We start from the raw sequence: 19769 nt of genomic DNA, 5'->3' as shown, positions 1-19769 counted from the left end.
AGGCATTCGATAAAGTAGACCATATCCTTCAACTTGATAAGGTAGAAAAAAAGGTGGCCTTAAGACAGGATCACCACCAGATATGAGCCAGTTGCCAAGGGTCCAAATGGTGATTGGTCGTAAAGTATGAAAAAAAACTGATTTTTTTTCCAGTGCTGTTGTGACTTTGAACAGTCACTAAACGAATGGTTGTAAGCAGCGGTGAAATGTAAAATTTGTTACTACCGGTTCTGTGGGCGTGGCTTGGTGGGGGGGTGTAATGTGACTGGGTGGGTGTGGCCAACTTTTTTTTTTTACCTTTTAAAAGCATTTTTCCGCTGAAGAAAAAATACTTTTAAAAGTGAAAAAAACCCCAAATCTCTGATGATTGCGTGGCTCAGCTGGGCAGGTGGGGGGAGCAGGGATTTTTGCTACCGGTTCTCCGAACCACCCACCGCCATTGCTACCGGATCAAGTGATCCGGTCCGAACCGGGAGCATTTCACCCTGGTTGTAAGTCAAGGACTTACCTGTATTCCTTTTTCACATGGATGAAAACATCCATGTTTTCATTTTTTCACGTTGGTGGATGTGTGCATGGAATTTAGGGATATTCTATATGTGAAGTGGACAGAGGGGACTTCCTGACCCAGAGTGGGCAATTAATTTTCACGAGAGAAACTGAAACTGTTCTGGACTACCAAACCAACAGGAACATATAAAATTACTGCTTAACTTTTTTCAAATCAACTAAGGCTTGCTGGGGGATACTGCAATTATCCCCCTGCAGTTATACTTTAGAATTCCTTAAATTTAGGATTATAAAGAAGTGACCATCCTGGACTGCTAAAATCTCCCAAATTATTTCCCCAGAAATTGAGAATATTTTAAATTGGATGTCCAAAGGTTGATCTTTGCGCAGTCCCACAATCAGACAGTAGATGGCAGTAGAATCCCAGAATGACCCCAGAAATATATTTGTATTCTCATTTTTTGACATTATAAAGTGGACTAGCTCCCAGGGTTTCACTCCCACAAATTATAGGTAGTCCTCAACTTACAACAGTTTGTTTAGCGACCATCCAAAGTTGCAACGGCACTGAAAAAAAGCGACTTACGACCATGTTTCACACCTGCGACCGTTGCAGCCCCCACATGGGTCACGCGCTTTACATTCGGATACTTGGCAACTGGTTCCCTCTTTTGCGACCGTCTCACCAGCAACGCCCACGGGGAAGCCAGATTCACTTAACAACCGTGCTCCTCACTTATCAACGACAAGAGATTCACTTCACAGCTGCATTGCTAATTTAAGAACGGCAGGGATCCGCTTAATGAATGTGGCGAGCGAAGTCGTAAAACGGGGCAAAACTCCCTTGACGAATGTCTCCCTTAGCAACATAAATTCTGGGTTCAATTGTGGCCGTAAGCCGAGGACTACCTCTAGTTTTCTCCGCTCCCCACTTTTTTTTGTGGGGGAGGGAACCCCTGGTGTAAGCTCTTCTGAGTCAAGCAGACTTTGGCAATTGACCGATAGTGAATTTGTCAATGCCAATGGCGGTATCCAAGTTGATGCTCCAGATGTTTTGGGATAGCACCCAATGATCAGCCAGTGTTCGCCGCCAGCTCCCCAAACACGACAAACCCTCCATAGCTGAAGTAATGATTCCTTTATTAGGAGCACCGGGAATCCCGGCAAAAAGTTTCTGTCTCACCGCAGGGTAACAAGTCCGTCGGTCCAGGAGATAATTAGTTGTCTGCCACATCTATTCATCTCCACCCCCTGCCTTTTATCCCCAGAGCTAGGGTGGGGCTTCGCTAGCAGCGGTGGCTCTTCCATCCCAAGGACCGGCCCATAGATTTCCACTGCTCTCCTCTCCTCTGCCTTCTGTGCATCAGGCACTGGACCCAGCTGTTCTTCCCCCTCTTCATCAGCTACCTCCAGACCTGGGGGCTGTTGACTCTCTACCTGAGGGCTGATGGACGGCCCAGGCTCCGCCTCTGTCTCTCTCTCTCTGCCAACTCCATTCCCTCTTTTCCCCTCGGAGCTCTCAGGTTGCCTTGATGCTGGCCCTGACTCCCACGCCGCCTCCTCTGATTCGGCTGCTGGAGGGGCCGGCAGCCGATAGCCCACAACAGCCACGGGCACGCCTGGGAACATTTGCCAGCTGCTGCTGCTGCTGCTTTTATCCTACCTGTTTGCATCAGAGCCCGCAGCTCCTTCTCCACCACCGCTGCCCGCCCGTCAATCTGCTTCTGTTCGTTCTCCAGCGCCCGCAGTTCGGCGACCACGTACTGGCTGGTGTCTTGAAATTTCTACAATCGAACAACGGAAGGCACAGATGGATGGACTGAATGGAAGGCGTGCGTGTCATGTGCGATTTTTGGACGCAGAGGGTCAAACAGGAAGTAACGACATCCGGGCAGGTGGGCGGAGCTTCCTGCTGCCGCCACTGGTTCGCCAAACCATATGCTGCTGCCGCCGCCGCTATGGGTTCATCTAAATCGGTGCGAACCAGTAGCATTTCACCCCTGCTTCAAAAGCTCACACACAGGCTGTCTCAAAGATGCCCAGAGAAAATGTTGTGCGAATCCAGAAAACTGGTTTAATTCAGTACCCAGGTTCACTAATGCATCTGAAGTTTGAGCTCCTTGGGAAACTCTTATTGAGCTGACTTTCACAAAAAAAAAAACAAAAAAACCACCAAACCTTTCATTCCGGGAAAAATCTTCCCTTTAAATACGGGGCAGAAGAAGGGCTATCTTCGCATGTGGCTCCTGATTTTAAAAATGAAGATTCTAGTCCTCAGGGTAATGACTAAAAGACTTTTTTGCAAAAAAAAAAAAGAAAGAAAAACATGTCATTTGCATTGCCTCGTTTTGCCAATGTGACAAGCAGAAGTCTTTCTTTTTCTGCTTATATTTTAAACATTTTATTTACAATGAAGATTCTAGTCCTCAGGGTAATGACAAAAAGACTTTTGTGTAAAAGAAAGAAAGAAAGAAAGAAAGAAACCTGTCATTTGCATTGCCTCATTCTGCCGATGTGACAAGCAGAATTCTTTCTTTTTTTCCTTATATTTTAAACATTTTATTTAAAATGAAGATTCTAGTCCTCAGGGTAATGCCGAAAAGACTTTTTTTAAAAAGAAAAAGAAAGAAAAACACCTGTCATTTGCCTCGAGACAAGCAAAATTCTTTGGTTTTTTGGCGTATATTTCCTCTGCCTACCCCACCGATCTGAATCATCCATGGGAATTGGGAATGATTTTTCCTGGGATGAGGTCACACAAAGTTCTTGCAATTCGGTTGTGAAATGAAATTGTTTCCTGTCCTATTAAACAGACAATCCTCCTGGGCATTTCGGCGTCTGTCCAGAAGGGGGGGGGGGGGAAGCTCATTCTCTCTGAATTTGAACCCGTGATCACAACAAACAGCCCTGTTCTTCTTTCTCGTTCAGCCCAGTGACTTACAAAGAGAGGAAGGAAAGTCGACAACAATTGCTCAATTTCCACATGATTTGACTGTCGCCAGGAGCTCGTGTTCTCAGACCTCCTCACAAGGGCTAGAAACTCTCTGGGTTCGAAAAAGCTGGATTTCTCAAGAAGCGGAAGGGACTTTTGAGCTTCCGAGCTGCCATTTTTTGCAAATACCTTTACAAAAATACCTGGCTTCAAGGGAGATTTCTCATTTGGGGTTCGAACATGTTGGGGTGAAATTCAATTTTTTTTTTACTACAGGTTCTGGGGGACATTGCTTGGTGGGCGTGGCAGGGGAAGGATACCGCAAAATCTCCATTCCCACCCCACTCCAGGGGGAAAGATACTGCAAAATCTTTATTCCCACCCCACTCCTGAAGGAAGGATACTGCAAAATCCCCATTCCCTCCCCACTCCAGGGGAAGGATACCGCAAAATCCCCATTCCCTCCCCACTCCAGGGGGAAGGATACTGCAAAATCCCCATTCCCACCCCACTCCATGGGAAGGATACTGCAAAATCCCCATTCCCACCCCACTCCAGGGGAAGGATACTGCAAAATCCCCATTCCCACCCCACTCCAAGGGAAGGATATTGCAAAATCTCCATTCCCACCCCACTCCTGGGGGAAGGATACTACAAAATCTCCATTCCCTCCCCACTCCAAGAGAAGGATATTGCAAAATCCCCATTCCCACCCCACTCCTGGGGGAAGGATATTGCAAAATCTCTATTCCCACCCCACTCTGGGACCAGCCAGAGGTGGTATTTGCCAGTTCTCCAAACTACTCAAAATTTCCACTATACCCGGTTCTCCAGAACCTGCTGAATTTTACCCCTGATGTAAAGCCAGAAGAGAAATTTGAATTTGTATCACTGCAGCCTGGGCACCACAGAGGGTTGGACTAAATGATCTCTAAGTACACAGGAAGTCTTACGATGGCATTTTGGAGCAGAATTTCAGCTGCTAAGTGAGGTCGTTTTACTAAGCGAGGTAGTCACGGACGCTCAATTTTACAAACTTTTTTGGGCAAGATACTGCGATCATTAAGTGAATCACGCAGCCGTTCATGAAAATCATTTCAACGTTAACGTTTGAAATTAAATTCGTTTTAATGCTAGATTGTTAAACTTCCGTTCAGTTTAATTTCAATTTAAAAAAAAAAATTAAACGGAAAGTAAACTCAGTGCCATGCTACGTTTTTAAAGTTTAAATTAAATTCATTTACATCTTAAATCTTTAAATTTTAATCGAATTTGATCAAATAGGTGCTGCGGTGCCTGGTTTCCAAATTAGTAGCAAAAAAAAAGGAACTTTGGACATGAGAAAGCAAAACAAAGCAGCTCAGATGTTAGGCATCTATTCACTTTGTTTTACAATTCCTGTTTTATAAAGGCCTGCCAACTTCCTTCCTGACCAAACTTCCTGAGTTAATTTTACAGCTGGAAATTTTTTATTTTTATTTATTTATTTTGCAGCTCAACCTTATGGCTCCATGTTTAGATCTTGCAGAAGTGGTGTGGTTTTTTTTTTTTTTAAATCGTTTATTTATATCTCACCTTTATAATTTTTTTACGAACAACTTAAGATGGTGAATGTTACCCAACGTATCTTTCTCCTCTCGTTTCCCCCACCCCCCGTAATGACAACAACCTTATGAGGTGGGCTGGGTTGAGACAGAGAGAGGGACTGACGCAAAGTCCAGACCCAGCTGGCTTTCATGGCTTAGGCGGGACTAGAACTCACTGTCTCCTAGTGATTGGCCCAAAGTCACTCAACTGGCTGTCATGGCTAAGGACGGACTAGAACTCACAGCCTCCTGGTGATTGGCCTAGAGTTACCTAACTGGCTTTTATGGTCTGAGGCAGGACTTGAACTCGCCATCATCTGCTGATTGGCCCAAAATCACACAGACAGCTCTCATGCCTAAGGCGGGACTAGAATTCACTATCTCCTGGTGATTGGCCCAAAGTCACCCAGCCAGCTTTCAAGCCTAAAGCGGAACTAGAACTCGCTGTCTCCTGGTGATCGGCCCAGTCACCTAGCTGTCTTTCATGCCTAAAGCAGAAGTAGACCTCACCGTTTCCTGGTGATTGGTCCAAAGTCACTCAGCCGGCTTTGATGCCTAAAGCGGAACTAGAACTCACTGTCTCCTGGTGATTGGCCCAGTCACCCAGCCAGCTTTCAAGCCTAAAGCGGAACTAGAACTCGCTGTCTCCTGGTGATTGGCCCAGTCACCCAGCCGTCTTTCATGCCTAAAGCGGAACTAGGACTCGCCATCTCTTGTTGATTGGCCCAAAGTCACCCAGCCGTCTTCCCTGCCTAAGGCAGCACTAGAACTCACACACACACCCAGCCTCGTGCTTTCAACCCTACGCCTTACTCTCTCCAAAAGAAATTATCTACTCTCCCCTCGTCCTAAACCCATCGTTCTGCCACTTACTGGAATTTCCTCTTCATGGTTGCTGTTTTTCAATTCAGAGTCCAGAGGTTGTTCCGGGGAAGAAACGACGAGAGAAGCTAGAAAGGAAAGAAGCAAAAATTAGACTTGGCAATTTTTTAAATAGTATAATCCTGCTATTGGTGTGTCCCTTGTGAACCTCACAATACAAACCCACTTTTCCTGAGGCTATTTGCCCTTAACAATATTTATTTCCAACCAGGGGTGAAATGCTCCCGGTTTGGACTGGATCGCCTGATCCGGTAGCGATGGCGGCAGGTGGTTCGGAGAACCGGTAGCGAAAATTCCTGCCCTCCTCGTCCCAGCTGACCCGCGCAAACATCAGAGGTTTTTTGGTTGTTTTTTTTACTTTTAAAAGCATTTTTTTCTTCGGCCGAAAAAATGCTTTTAAAAGTAAAAAAAAAAAAACAACTCTGATGATCTCACGGCTCAGCTGGGACCGTCAGAACCCTTTAAAAGCATTTTTTCTACAACCTCTTCGGCCGAAGAGGCTGTTAAAAAAAATGCTTTTAAAAGGTTCTGGCGATCAGGCAACTCAGGCTGGGATCGTCGGAACCCTTTAAAAGCTTTTTTTTCCTCTGGCGATCCCAGCTGAGTTGCCTGATCATCACAGGCTTTTAAAAGCATTTTTTTACAACTTCTTCGGACCAAAGAGGTTGTAGAAAAAAATGCTTTTAAAAGTTAAAAAAAAAAAGTTGGCCACGCCCACCCAGTCACATTAACCCCCCAAGCCACGCCCACAGAACCGGTAATAACAAATTTTATATTTCACCCGTTTCCAACCCCTGGTAAGACACTCTGCCCGCAACTCACCTGGTTGTTTCATTTGTCGCGACTTGGTCCCCTCGTTGCAAACATCGTCCTGGATAAAGCAGAAAAGAATTCATTGAGTCTCAACCCAGAAACCATTCGATCCCAGCAATCCAGAGGTAGTCCTCCACTTACAACTGTTCATTTAGTGACCGTTCAAAATTACAACGGCACTGGGGAAAAAAAGGGACTTTGGATCGTTATTCACACTTACGACCGTTGCCGCATCACAGGATCAAAATCCAGATGTTTGGCAACTGACTCATATTTATGACGGCCATGGGATCCCCTTTTGCGACCTTCTGACACGCAAAGTCAAGGGGCAAATCAGGTTCGCTTAACAACCAGGTGACTAATTCAAGATTCGCTTAACAACCGTGGCAAAGAAAGCCGTATTGTGGGGCAAATTGACAACTTACTCACTTAGCGATGTACATTTTTGGCTCAATTGTGGCCGTACGTCGAGAACCACCTGTACTAACCTCACAATGGTACAATGATTCACTTAACAACTCTGCCGAAGAAGGTTGTAAAATGCCGCAAAATTCATTTAACAACCATTTCGCTTACTAATGAAAACTTTGGGTAGTCGTAAGTCAAGGACTATATGTACCCCAAAAAATCAACCCAGTGAGCTCAACCCAACTTTTTTCCAAACAGCCCTCCGGGCATCACTCACTGCCATCCGTCGCGGGCTGGATTCTTCTGCCTGTCCGCCCCCTTCTGTCTCTTCCACCGAGAGGGACTCACTCTTCAACCGTGACCGTCGCTTCTTCACCAGGTCTGCATCGCGCATATGAGCAAAAGCGGACTTGATGGAGTGGGACCGGGGCGGCGCTACAGGGCCCGCGGTGCCCACCGAGGGGGCGCGCTGCAGGGGACGCTCCACGCTGCCCCGGGAGGCAAGCCGTTTGAGCCGGGGAGGTGCAACCATCTTCTCGTCCTTACCAATCTTCTCCACGTCCACCTCGCATTTCCCAGAATCCCCCGGGTCCTGGCTGGAGACACCCGAGGAACCGTTGACCAGTCCTTTCCCATCATGCCTTGGGGTTTCGCCCCCAGAGTCCTCCTGTTCAAAAGCTGAAGGGGCACCATTGATCAACCTGTCGGGTTTGGAGATTTCCGCTAGGAGACGCTGTGAATTTGGGGCGATCTCATCTGCCACGTTCTCGTGGGACTTATAATCCACAGGACCAAGAAATATTGTTTTATTTTCTTCGGGGGCCACCACATTTTTGTCTTCTGGCCCTACGGAGATGACGTTGCTGGGCTGAGCTTCGCTCTCCTTGCGGGGGACGGTCTCTGCGACATCTTCATTCCCGGAATCCTTTGCCTCTTTAGGCCTCCCAGAATCCTCCGGGGCAGTGGAGTCCACGTCTACTTTCTGCTTCTCCTCCAATCGTGCCACTTTCCCAGAATCCCCCTTGGCTTCTAGAATCTTCCCTGGCTTCTCCGGGTTACTTTGCAAATGTTGGGAGTAAAACACAGCCGGATCGACGGATCCCGAGGGATCGGTGTCGAATTTGCCCACTTTGTAAGTGGTCTCACTGTTGTGGCTGGCAAACTGTACCACCTTGAGTTCCTGTCCAGTGAAAAACGCCCGGATCTGGCAAAGGTACGTCATCACGATCAACCGATCAGGCACCGTCAAGAAGACCATATCCGCCGGGTCCATCAGCCGGGAGATGCCGAGCATGGCAAAGCCGTCGAAGGCCTGAAAAGAGAAGGAGTTCTGTTCTGTTCTGTTCCTATTCCTTTTTTAAAATAGTTTTTTATTTTTATTTTTTATTTTTTTTTATTGAAAAAGTTTTACAAAGCTTTTTTCACCCCCCATTTCCCCCCTCCCTTCACAACGCCCCCCCTCCGCCCCTCCCCCCCGACTTCCCGGAACAAACACAAGGTATAGTTAAAAATAAAACAAACATATGCTAAACATTTTTCCCTCCTAACTCAATTATACTCCTACAATTCTCATCAATTGAAGGCCTGAAAAGAGAAGGAGTTCTGTTGTGTTCTGTTCCTATTCCTTTTTTAAAATAGTTTTTTATTTTTATTTTTTATTTTTTTTTATTGAAAAAGTTTTACAAAGCTTTTTTCACCCCCCATTTCCCCCCTCCCTTCACAACGCCCCCTCCGCCTCCCCGACTTCCCGGAACAAACACAAGGTATAGTTAAAAATAAAACAAACATATGCTAAACATTTTTCCCTCCTAACTCAATTATACTCCTACAATTCTCATCAATTGAAGGCCTGAAAAGAGAAGGAGTTCTGTTCTGTTCTGTTCCTATTCCTTTTTTAAAATAGTTTTTTATTTTATTTCTTATAAACACATTGAAAATGTACATTCCTATTCCGTTCTGTTCTATTCCTATTTCTATTCTAGTCTTTTACTATTTTTAATTTTTAATTCCTTTACTACTGTATTGTATTCTATTTCTATTCTAATCCTATTCCTATTCCATTCTGTTCTGTTCTGTCCTATTCCATTTCCAATTCCAATTCCAATTCCTATTCTATTCTATTCTTTTTACTATTGTATTCTATTCCTATTCCTATGCTATTCCTTTTACTATTGTATTGTATTGTATTGTATTGTACTCTATTCTATGCTATGCTATGCTATGCTATGCTATGCTATTCTATTCCTTTTACTACCGGTATTGTATTGTATTGTATTGTATTGTATTCTATTCTATTCCCATTCCTATCCTATCCTATCCTATCCTATCCTATCCTATCCTATCCTATCCTATCCTATCCTTATCCCTATCCCTATCCCTATCCCTATCCCTATCCCTATCCCTATCCCTATCCCTATCCCTATCCCTATCCCTATCCCTATCCCTATCCCTATCCCTATTCCATTCCATTCCATTCCATTCCATTCCATTCCATTCCATTCCTATTCTATTCTATTGTATTCTATTGCAAGGGTCTCCAACCTTGGTCCCTTTAAGACTTGTGGACTTCAACTCCCAGAGTTCCTCAGCCAGTTTTGCTTTGCTGGCTGAGGGACTCTGGGAGTTGAAGTCCACAAGTCTTAAAGGGACCAAGGTTGGGGACCCCTGTTCTATTGTATTCCTTTTATTATTCCTATTCCTATTCCTAGTCTAGTCTATTCATGTCTATGTTATTTAATGTTATCTGCTCTACCTTAGCAACAGCTTTCTTCACCCCAAAATATTTCTCGAGATTCTTCTGTCTGCAAGGTCATCTGGAAATTTTGCTCATTTTACAGGTGGGAGGACTGAGGCTGACAAAGTGGGAGAAATTGCCCATTATCCCCAAAAATCTGGATTGCTCACTTCTTCGTTTCTCATCTAGATTTTCCCTTTCAGAGAACAATTCTGGGAAAGGGGAATGATTTTTGGCCACCGGAAAAACTCAAGAGAGGAACCAGCGTCTTTCGCAACCGCCTGACAAGGTGGTGTAGCGAGTTCAAAAGCCGACTCACCAGTTTATTGTTCTCTTTGATGTCGAGGGGATCCAGAGCTTCGTAGTTGCTGAAGACAAAAGAAAAGAGGGGAAAAAATGTAAATATCCTCAAATAATTCATTTCTATTGGGTAGAGGGGGCTGGAAGAGGAAAATACAGGCAGTCCCGACTTATAACTGTTCATTTAGTGACCGTTCAAAGTTACAATCGCACTGAAAAAAGCGACTTAGTTTTTCACACTTATGACCGTTGCCGAATCCACATGGTCATGTGATCAAAATTCAGACCCTTGGCCACGGACTCATATTTACGATGGGCTGTAGCGTCCCACGGTCAAGTGATCCCCTTTTGCGAACTTCTGACCAGCAAAGACAATGGGGAAGCTGGATTCACTTAAAAACCGGGTTTCTAACTTATCAGTGGAAGTGATTCACTTAATAACTGGGTTTCTAACTTATTAACTGAAGTGATTCACTTAACAACTGGGTTTCTAACTTATCAACGGAAGTGATTCACTTAACAGCCAGGTTTCTAACTTATCAGTGGAAGTGATTCACTTAACAGCCAGGTTTCTAACTTATCAGTGGTTCACTTAACAACTGGGTTTCTAACTTATTAACTGAAGTATTTCACTTAACAACTGGATTTCTAACTTATCAACAGAAGTGATTCACTTAACAACTGGATTTCTAACTTATTAACTGAAGTGATTCACTTAACAACTGGGTTTCTAACTTATTAAGGGAAGTGATTCACTTAACAACTGGGTTTCTAACTTATCAATGGAAGTAATTCACTTAACAGCCAGGTTTCTAACTTATCAGCGGAAGTGATTCACTTAACAGCCGGGTTTCTAACTTATCCACTGAAGTAATTCCTTTTAACAACCGGGTTTCTAACTTATCAACTGCAGTGATACACTTAACAAGCGAGGTAAGAAAGGTTGTAAAACGGGGCAAAACTCACTGAACGAATGCCTCGCTTAGCCACAGAAATCCGGGCCTTAAATTGTGGTCATAAGCCACAAAACCTGAAATCTAATACTGATTGCAGATGGCCACTCGGTTGGATAAAGAGTGGGTTTCTCGCCACAACTCACATCTTTTCCGGATGGAAGTGGTGTAGAATGGCACAGAAAGCCAGGCCGTTGCGCCAGGACGTGGTGAAATTGGTCACACGGACCCCCCGATAGCCGGCCGTCACTTCCTGACACCACTGTAGCAGGCAATGGCTGGAGTTCACTAGGGTGGGGCTGCTGAGCGACTCTGCCTGAGAGGAAGAGAAGCCAAAATTAGAAGAGGATTTCTGAGCTCAGGGAACAAAATTCCCAACACTGCCGAGGGGTGGCATTTTAAAAAAAAAAAAATAAAGTACAGGTAGTCCTCGACTTACGACCGTTCGTTTAGTGACCGAAGTTACAACAGGGACTGAAAATAGCGACTTATGAATGTTCTTCTCATTTACGACCGTTGTGGTGTTCCCCACGGTCACGTGATCAACATTCAGACGCTTGGCCACTGACTCGAATTTATGACGGTCGCCGTGTCGCGGAGGGGACACGCGATCTCCTTTTGCGACCTTCTGACAAGCCAAGTCAACGGGGGAGCCGGATTCACGGAACAACCATGTGGCTCACTTAACAAATGCAATGATTCGCTTAACAACTGTGGGCAGAAAAGTGGTGAAAAAATGGGCCAAAATTCACTTAACATCTCACTTAGCAACGTACTTTTTTTTGGCTCAACTGTGGTCGTAAGGCGAGGACTAGATGCCTTTCACCCCAGCCAGCTGTAACTTACAAAACACCCAAATATGTAGCCCTCAACTTATAACCGCAATCAGGAACAGAATTTAAACGAAACCATGCGGTCCTTATGTGGGTCATCATCCAATTTTGCAACCACTTTGACCACAGTCGTTCAGTGAAAGGCACGGTTGTTAAGTGAATCATGGGGGGTCATTAAGTGAATCCAACTTTGTCAGAAAGCGGCAGAGGCGGTCGTGTTGTAACACCGCCTTGAAATCTTGAAATATGCAGGGCATCTGCCAAACTCCTAAATTGTGACCACGGACAAAGTACAATGGTCATAATATTGAGGACAGGTCATAAATCACTTTTCCGGCTTCAAACCTTTGTTCAACGAACGGTTCGTAACTCGAGGACTACCCGCAATGCTGCCTATAATAATAATAATGCCAGACCCAAAATTTCCATGCTGGAAGTTGCTGTGCTGGACACCACTCGGCGTCCTACTGATATCAAAGCAGGGGCGGGCTGCTGGGGGTTCGGGAGAACCTCTAGCTAAGATTCTGTGCAGTTCGGAGAACCCCCAAATCTCAGTCCTGGCTGGCCCCACCCAGCCCACCCCTCCCAGGAGTCCCCATGCGGCCCGTTTTGGATGCAGGTAAGTGCAGGGTGTGCGCGGAAGCTCATGGAGGGCAAAAACGCCCCCCCTTGCTGTGGTGCAGGAGGCTGACTAGGCCACGCCCACCATGGCCACGCCCACCCAGCAACCGAGCAGAGAACTCCTTGCTAAAATTTTTGAACCCCACCCCTGCATCAAAGAAAGACATTTTGGGGTCTCTGCCCCTTTCTCGCACCATCCACCCGCTGCCCTCCCGCCCCTCCTTGTGCCACCAGAGGCACCCCCAACATCGCCGCTGTGCCAGGCAGAAGCCACCATCCACCCAACCAAGGTTTGATGGGCTCAAAGAGAAGCAGCCAGCAAGGAAAAGAAGGGGACAGACCCCAGCCGGCTATACCTGGTCTTTCCCTTCGGGTCCCACATGGGGGGCTGTGCCACAGGACACGGGACTCAGCACCAGGGCTTCCTGGCAGGGCCCAGCACTCCTACGGGGACCTGGGGCAGGCAGGGCAGAATCCTGAGATACAGGCGGGCTGGCGGCATGGGGCGCAACCACTTCTTTCTCCGTGGGTCTCTGAGTCAAACCTTCTGAAGGACTCTCTAGGCTTTCTTCTTCGTGGTCTGGCAGACTGGGAGGGACATTCCGGGAAGACTGTGCGGGCTCACCACTCCAAGGTGACCCTAAGCCACAAGCCTCTGGACTGTCCGGCTGTGTTTGGCCCAAAGCCTCCGGACTCCCATTCAGATGGACGTTGGGTTCCTCCAGCGTAGTATCTTCCAGGACTTCTTCTGAAAGTTTCTTCCTGCCATCATCTTGGCCTCCATCCTCTTCTTCCTCGGTCACAGTACACTCTGTTTTAGCCGTCTGCTCCATGGCCCATCCAGAGACTCCGCTTCCTTCTGCGTCCTTCTTCTCCTTGGTTCCCTCGTCCTCACTCTGGCACTTTGGCTCTTCTAGGGGGCTTTGGGGTGCCCCCTCTGCAACTCCCAGGTCCCTCCTCTTACCTTCCTCCAGGTCGGACACAGCAGAAGGAGAGCGACGGGGTACGTCCCACAGGGACTCCCTGGCCATGTCTTCCCTACCCATCTTCAACGGTGAAGAGAGAACCTCTGATGCGGGCCTCCTTTCCTTGTCCTCCATCACCAGTTGTCCATCCTGCGAAGACGAAGACAGAGGAGAAATTCTGCCCTGAGGGACGTCAACTCTCGGGAAGCTCCAGTCTGCCTCATCCACAATCCGGTGCGCCTCTTCTCCAGGAAGGGTTTCTACAGCAGGCACGAAGTGTTCGTCTCTTCTCTGGTTCTCCTGCCTTTCAACCTCACCCGTCTCCTCCTCCTCTTCCTTCTCAGCAGGTAACTCCAAAGCCACCACCTCACTGCCCCTCAACCTGTCTTTGGCCAGCTCTTCTTTCTCCGTGACCATCTCCACATCTTCCGCTGGTTCCGAGGGAACGCCGTCGCTTGAGGCTTCCAGAACAGCCGTTAACACGGTTCCTTCTTCCGCACCATCCTGCACTTCGCCAGCCGTCGCTGGCCGAAAATCCCACGGTGCCGGCGACGAACCCTCAAGAGAAGGAGACAGTGCCAGGTACGCAGCGTCCGAAGAAAATCCTCGGGAATCTGGCCCGCTGTTGAGAACAACAGGATCGTGTTGGGTGACAGCTGCGTCCTCCATGAAATACATCACCACAGGGTTTCCGGACGACAACGGAAAGGGAGCTGCTGTGTCGAGACTCTCGTATTTTTCCAGGGGTGGGTTATCCAGGATAATGGGCGTGGGAAGAGGAATGAGATTATCTTCCAAAATTGCGGGGGTCTCCACGGCAGGCACTGAGGGGTCCAAGGACCCCGTCGCCTTCCCCAGTTTGCGTTTCCTCACAGGCGCATCCTTGGATGTAAACGGCGGCGAAAGGAGTCTTTTAACAGATTCCTTTGGGGTGCTTTTTCTCCTGGGGGGCGGAGAAACAGAGCGGTCCTCCCTGGGTTTCCAGATATCAGTCGGCCTGGAGGATGGGGGGGGAAAAAAGAGATATTCTGAATTTGAAGTCCCCCAACGGCAGACTGGCTGCTGTAGCGAACAAAATATTAAAGAACTTAATTTTCACTGGATTGGAAGGCCAGGAGAGAGAGTCTCAGCCTCCAGAATGACATTTAATTAAAACTTTTATTCCTGAATTCTACTTCTCCTAGAGGCAGTTCAAAGGGAGATTCTTCCATCTGACCAAGGCCAGGTAGTCCTCCATTTACAACTGGTCACTTAGTGACTTTTTGAAGTTATGACTGATCTCCCTAGGGGCGCTTATGGCTTTGTTCTGAAGTTCTGCGGGCCACACCCCACATTCACGTGACCATCTGGCAATCGGACGGGACTTACGACCGTTTGCAACATCCCGTGGTCACACCATTGTGTTTTTATCACGTTTGGATTCCAAAACTGGTAGTCACTTCTGATTTTTTTTGGCAAAACTGGCAATGAATTTGCTTAACGACCCTGGCGTTAACTTTTACGACTGCTGCAAAAAAAAGGCCCTAAAATTGGGTGACTTGCTTTGCGACCATGATGGGCAGGTTCCCTTACCACAGCTCAATTCAGGGGTGGGTTCTACTTGCCTTTACTACCGGTTTGCAACGGGAGCACACCTGCTCCTGCTTCACTTGCGTGAGCTTCTGTGCGTGCACAGATCGTCCATTATGATGTCTGGGCAGGTGGACGGAACCTCCCACCGCTTTTACTACCGGTTCGCAAGATCCGGACAGAACCGGGAGCAACCCACCACTAGGTCCAGTCTCAAGGACTACAGGTAGTCCTCGACTTACGACCAAAATTGCGGCCAAGATCTCTGTTGTTAAGTGAAACATTTGGTTAAATTGATTTTTTGCTCCAGTTTTCTTGCCGCGATTGTTAAGCGAATCGCTGCGGTTGGTAAGTCAGTAGCACGGTTGATAACCACCCCCCACCCCCGACTGGCTTGGCTTGTCAGGTTGCAAAAGGGGATCACATGACCCCAGGACATTGCCACCGTCATAAATATGAGTCAGTTGCCAAGAATTTTGATCACGTGACCATGGGGATGCAGAAGCGGTCGTAAGAGTGAAAAACGGCCATAAGTCCCCTTTTCCAGGGCCAGGTTCTAACTTTGAACGGTCACTAAACGAATCGTTGCAAGTCGAGGACTACCTGTACTATAAGTAATATGAATTTTTCCCCTTTTCCCCCTCCTTTTCATTTAACCCCTGGTTTATTTTAGTCTGTGGTGTGTCTTTTTTTCTTTGTTGTTTCTTCATTAAAAACGGAAAATAACTAGGGTTCTTTTCTTTCTGGAGAGTTTGATTGCCCCAATCATGCAACAATATCTCTTACATTTATATATTGCATAAAATATATGTTCCTTTTTTGTTTTATTGTTTCTTTTGTGGCTATACATCATCTACAGTCACATAGTTTTGAGCTGGGCAGTTTTAACAATTCAGTGGATGGATGGATGGATGATATGATATGATATGATATGATATGATATGATATGATATGATATGATATGATATGATATGATATGATAACCAGTGATGAAGCCATCAAGGTACAAAGCAGGAGATCCTGAGTTCTAATCCCACCCTGGGCACAAAGCCAGCTGGATAGCTTTTGGCCAGCCACTTTCTTTCAATCCCAGGAAAGAGGCAATGGCAAACCACTTCCAAATATCCTTGCCCCAAAATTTGTAGGGATTTGTCCAGGCCGTCTCCAAGAATTGGGCCTGACTGAATGGGAGGAAAATGGATGCCATAAGATGCCTGCCTTGAGCAGAGGGCTGGAGTAGAAGACCTTCCGAGATCCCTTCAAGCCCTTGGCTTCTATGATTCTAAGGGTTATTAGTAATGATAGCTCCATGCAACTCTTCAACAATCAGAGGCAAACATAAGCAAATAGGGAGTCAGTTCATTTATCCTAAGTTCGTAGATAAATTCTGGGCTAGGTTTTTTTGGTGAAATTAGGCAAAACATAAAACCAAAGGAGTGAAACTTCGGGGTGCTTACAACATCTGGAACAGATCTGCTCTGCTTAAGAATGAAATCTCCCTAAAAATTATATTACTGGGAAGGAAGGAAAAACAGAAAAGTAAAAGAGTGAGAAAGAAGGGAAGGGAAGGGAAAATTAGTGATAACAGAATAAAAGAGTTGAAAGGGACCTCCGAGGCCTTCTAGTCCAACCCCCTGCTCAACCCTATACCATTTCAGACAAATGGCTGTCCAGTCTCTTCCTGAAAACCTCCAATATTGGAGCATCCCCAACTTCTGGTGGCAAGCTGTTCCACTGGTTAATTATTCTCACTGTCAAAAAATTTTTCCTTAGTCCTAGGTTGCTTCTCTCCTTGGTTAGTTTCCATCCGTTGCTTCTCCTCCTGCCTTCAGGTGCTTTGGCAAATAGGTCGACCCCCCCACCCCTTCTTTCTGGCAGCCCCTCAAATATTGGAAGTCTGCAATCAGGTCCCCCCTAGTCCTTCTTTTCATTAGATTAGACATATCAAGGAAAGAATGACAGATGGAAAGAGAGAGAGAGAGAGAAGATGGATGGACGGATGGATGGACAGACAGCGACAGACAGCTAGATGATAGATAGATGATAAATGGATGGATGGATGATGATATGATATGATATGATATGATATGATATGATATGATATGATGTGATGTGATGTGATGTGATGTGATGTGATGTGATGTGATGTGATGTGATATGATATGATATGATATGATATGATGTGATATGATGATATGATATGATATGATATGATATGATATGATATGATATGATATGATATGATATGATATGATATGATATGATAAGATATGATATGTTATGATATGATATGATATGATATGATATGATATGATATGATATGATATGATATGATATGATATGATATGATATGATATGATATGATATGATATGATATGATATGATATGATATGATATGATATGATATGATATGATATGATATGATATGATATGATATGATATGATATGATATGATATGATATGTTATGATATGATATGATATGATATGATATGATATGATATGATATGATATGATATGATACTATATGATATGATATGATATGATATGATATGATATGATATGATATGATATGATATGATATGATATGATATGATATGATATGATATGATATGATATGATATGATATGATATGATATGATATGATATGATATGATATGATATGATATGATATGATATGATATGATAACCAGTGATGAAGCCATCAAGGTACAAAGCAGGAGATCCTGAGTTCTAATCCCACCCTGGGCACAAAGCCAGCTGGATAGCTTTTGGCCAGCCACTTTCTTTCAATCCCAGGAAAGAGGCAATGGCAAACCACTTCCAAATATCCTTGCCCCAAAATTTGTAGGGATTTGTCCAGGCCGTCTCCAAGAATTGGGCCTGACTGAATGGGAGGAAAATGGATGCCATAAGATGCCTGCCTTGAGCAGAGGGCTGGAGTAGAAGACCTTCCGAGATCCCTTCAAGCCCTTGGCTTCTATGATTCTAAGGGTTATTAGTAATGATAGCTCCATGCAACTCTTCAACAATCAGAGGCAAAACATAAGCAAATAGAGTCAGTTCATTTATCCTAAGTTCGTAGATAAATTCTGGGCTAGGTTTTTTTGGTGAAATTAGGCAAAACATAAAACCAAAGGAGTGAAACTTCGGGGTGCTTACAACATCTGGAACAGATCTGCTCTGCTTAAGAATGAAATCTCCCTAAAAATTATATTACTGGGAAGGAAGGAAAAACAGAAAAGTAAAAGAGTGAGAAAGAAGGGAAGGGAAGGGAAAATTAGTGATAACAGAATAAAAGAGTTGAAAGGGACCTCCGAGGCCTTCTAGTCCAACCCCCTGCTCAACCCTATACCATTTCAGACAAATGGCTGTCCAGTCTCTTCCTGAAAACCTCCAATATTGGAGCATCCCCAACTTCTGGTGGCAAGCTGTTCCACTGGTTAATTATTCTCACTGTCAAAAAATTTTTCCTTAGTCCTAGGTTGCTTCTCTCCTTGGTTAGTTTCCATCCGTTGCTTCTCCTCCTGCCTTCAGGTGCTTTGGCAAATAGGTCGACCCCCCCACCCCTTCTTTCTGGCAGCCCCTCAAATATTGGAAGTCTGCAATCAGGTCCCCCCTAGTCCTTCTTTTCATTAGATTAGACATATCAAGGAAAGAATGACAGATGGAAAGAGAGAGAGAGAGAGAAGATGGATGGACGGATGGATGGACAGACAGCGACAGACAGCTAGATGATAGATAGATGATAAATGGATGGATGGATGATAGATAACGATGATAGATAGATAGATAGATAGATAGATAGATAGATAGATAGATAGATAGATAGATAGATAGATAGATAGATAGATAGATAGATGAGATAGACGATCGATCGATCGATAGATAGATAATAAATAGATGATAGATAGATAAGATGGGACAGATGAACAGAGAGAGACAGATGATAGATAGATGATAAATGGATGGATGATGGATGGCTAGATAATGATTATACATGATAGATGAGATAGATGATTGTTAGACAGATAGATAGATGATAGAGATAGATAGATAGATAGATAGATAGATAGATAGATAGATAGATAGATAGATAGATAGATAGATAGGAAGGAAGGAAGAAAGAAAAAAGAAAGAAAGAAAGAAAGAAAGAAAGAAAGAAAGAAAGAAAGAAAGAAAGAAAGAAAGAAAGAAAGAAAGATGGATGGATGGATGGAAAAAAAGGGATGAGGGAGGGAGGAAATCAGGAAAATATCAAAAGGAAAATTTATTGCCCACTCTCTATGTTCTTTTCAAGGTTGAACTTAGCTCAAGGGCAGGCCAGCCAGGCAGTGACTCCGAGACGGCCTCCTTGCTCCGCCTCCCCCATCCTTCCGAACTGCAAAACGCACCCCCACCATTCCTCCCCCCACAGGGTTCTCACTTCCCATTCCTTCTGCCTGCCAACTTCTCCTTTCCACTCTAGGTGGAACCGACTCAACTCTTCCAAGGCAGTGTGTATGTGTGTGCGTGTTTGTGTGTGGCGAGGAGGGTAGTGGTGGTGGAAATTACATCCAGTAAACCTCCTCCATCTCGTCTGCTTCCCCCCTCCGCCCCACCCACCTCTCCGCCAGCTAAAGAAAGCACAAGCCAAAGTGGCCAGCTGCTGCCCTGCTTTGTGCT

At 45.4% G+C, this 19769-nt stretch overlaps 1 protein-coding gene across 1 annotated transcript in view; it reads right to left on the bottom strand.

Moving 5' to 3' along the window:
• EHBP1L1 (EH domain binding protein 1 like 1) overlaps positions 1 to 19769 on the bottom strand; it is a 51016-nt gene that overhangs the window by 7258 nt on the left and 23989 nt on the right. The window contains exons 9-15 of the mRNA XM_058160751.1: positions 12929 to 14629; positions 11265 to 11434; positions 10185 to 10233; positions 7409 to 8443; positions 6733 to 6781; positions 5902 to 5978; positions 2174 to 2294 (exon numbers count right to left, since the gene is read on the bottom strand). Of these exons, the coding sequence (XP_058016734.1) occupies positions 2174 to 2294; positions 5902 to 5978; positions 6733 to 6781; positions 7409 to 8443; positions 10185 to 10233; positions 11265 to 11434; positions 12929 to 14629 (3202 nt within the window). The remainder of the gene's footprint in view (positions 1 to 2173; positions 2295 to 5901; positions 5979 to 6732; positions 6782 to 7408; positions 8444 to 10184; positions 10234 to 11264; positions 11435 to 12928; positions 14630 to 19769) is intronic.

The sequence above is a fragment of the Ahaetulla prasina genome, chromosome 17 (assembly GCF_028640845.1).
Source record: "Ahaetulla prasina isolate Xishuangbanna chromosome 17, ASM2864084v1, whole genome shotgun sequence".
In the NCBI taxonomy this organism is placed as follows: domain Eukaryota; kingdom Metazoa; phylum Chordata; class Lepidosauria; order Squamata; family Colubridae; genus Ahaetulla; species Ahaetulla prasina.
This window is presented reverse-complemented; position numbering and strand designations above follow the sequence as displayed.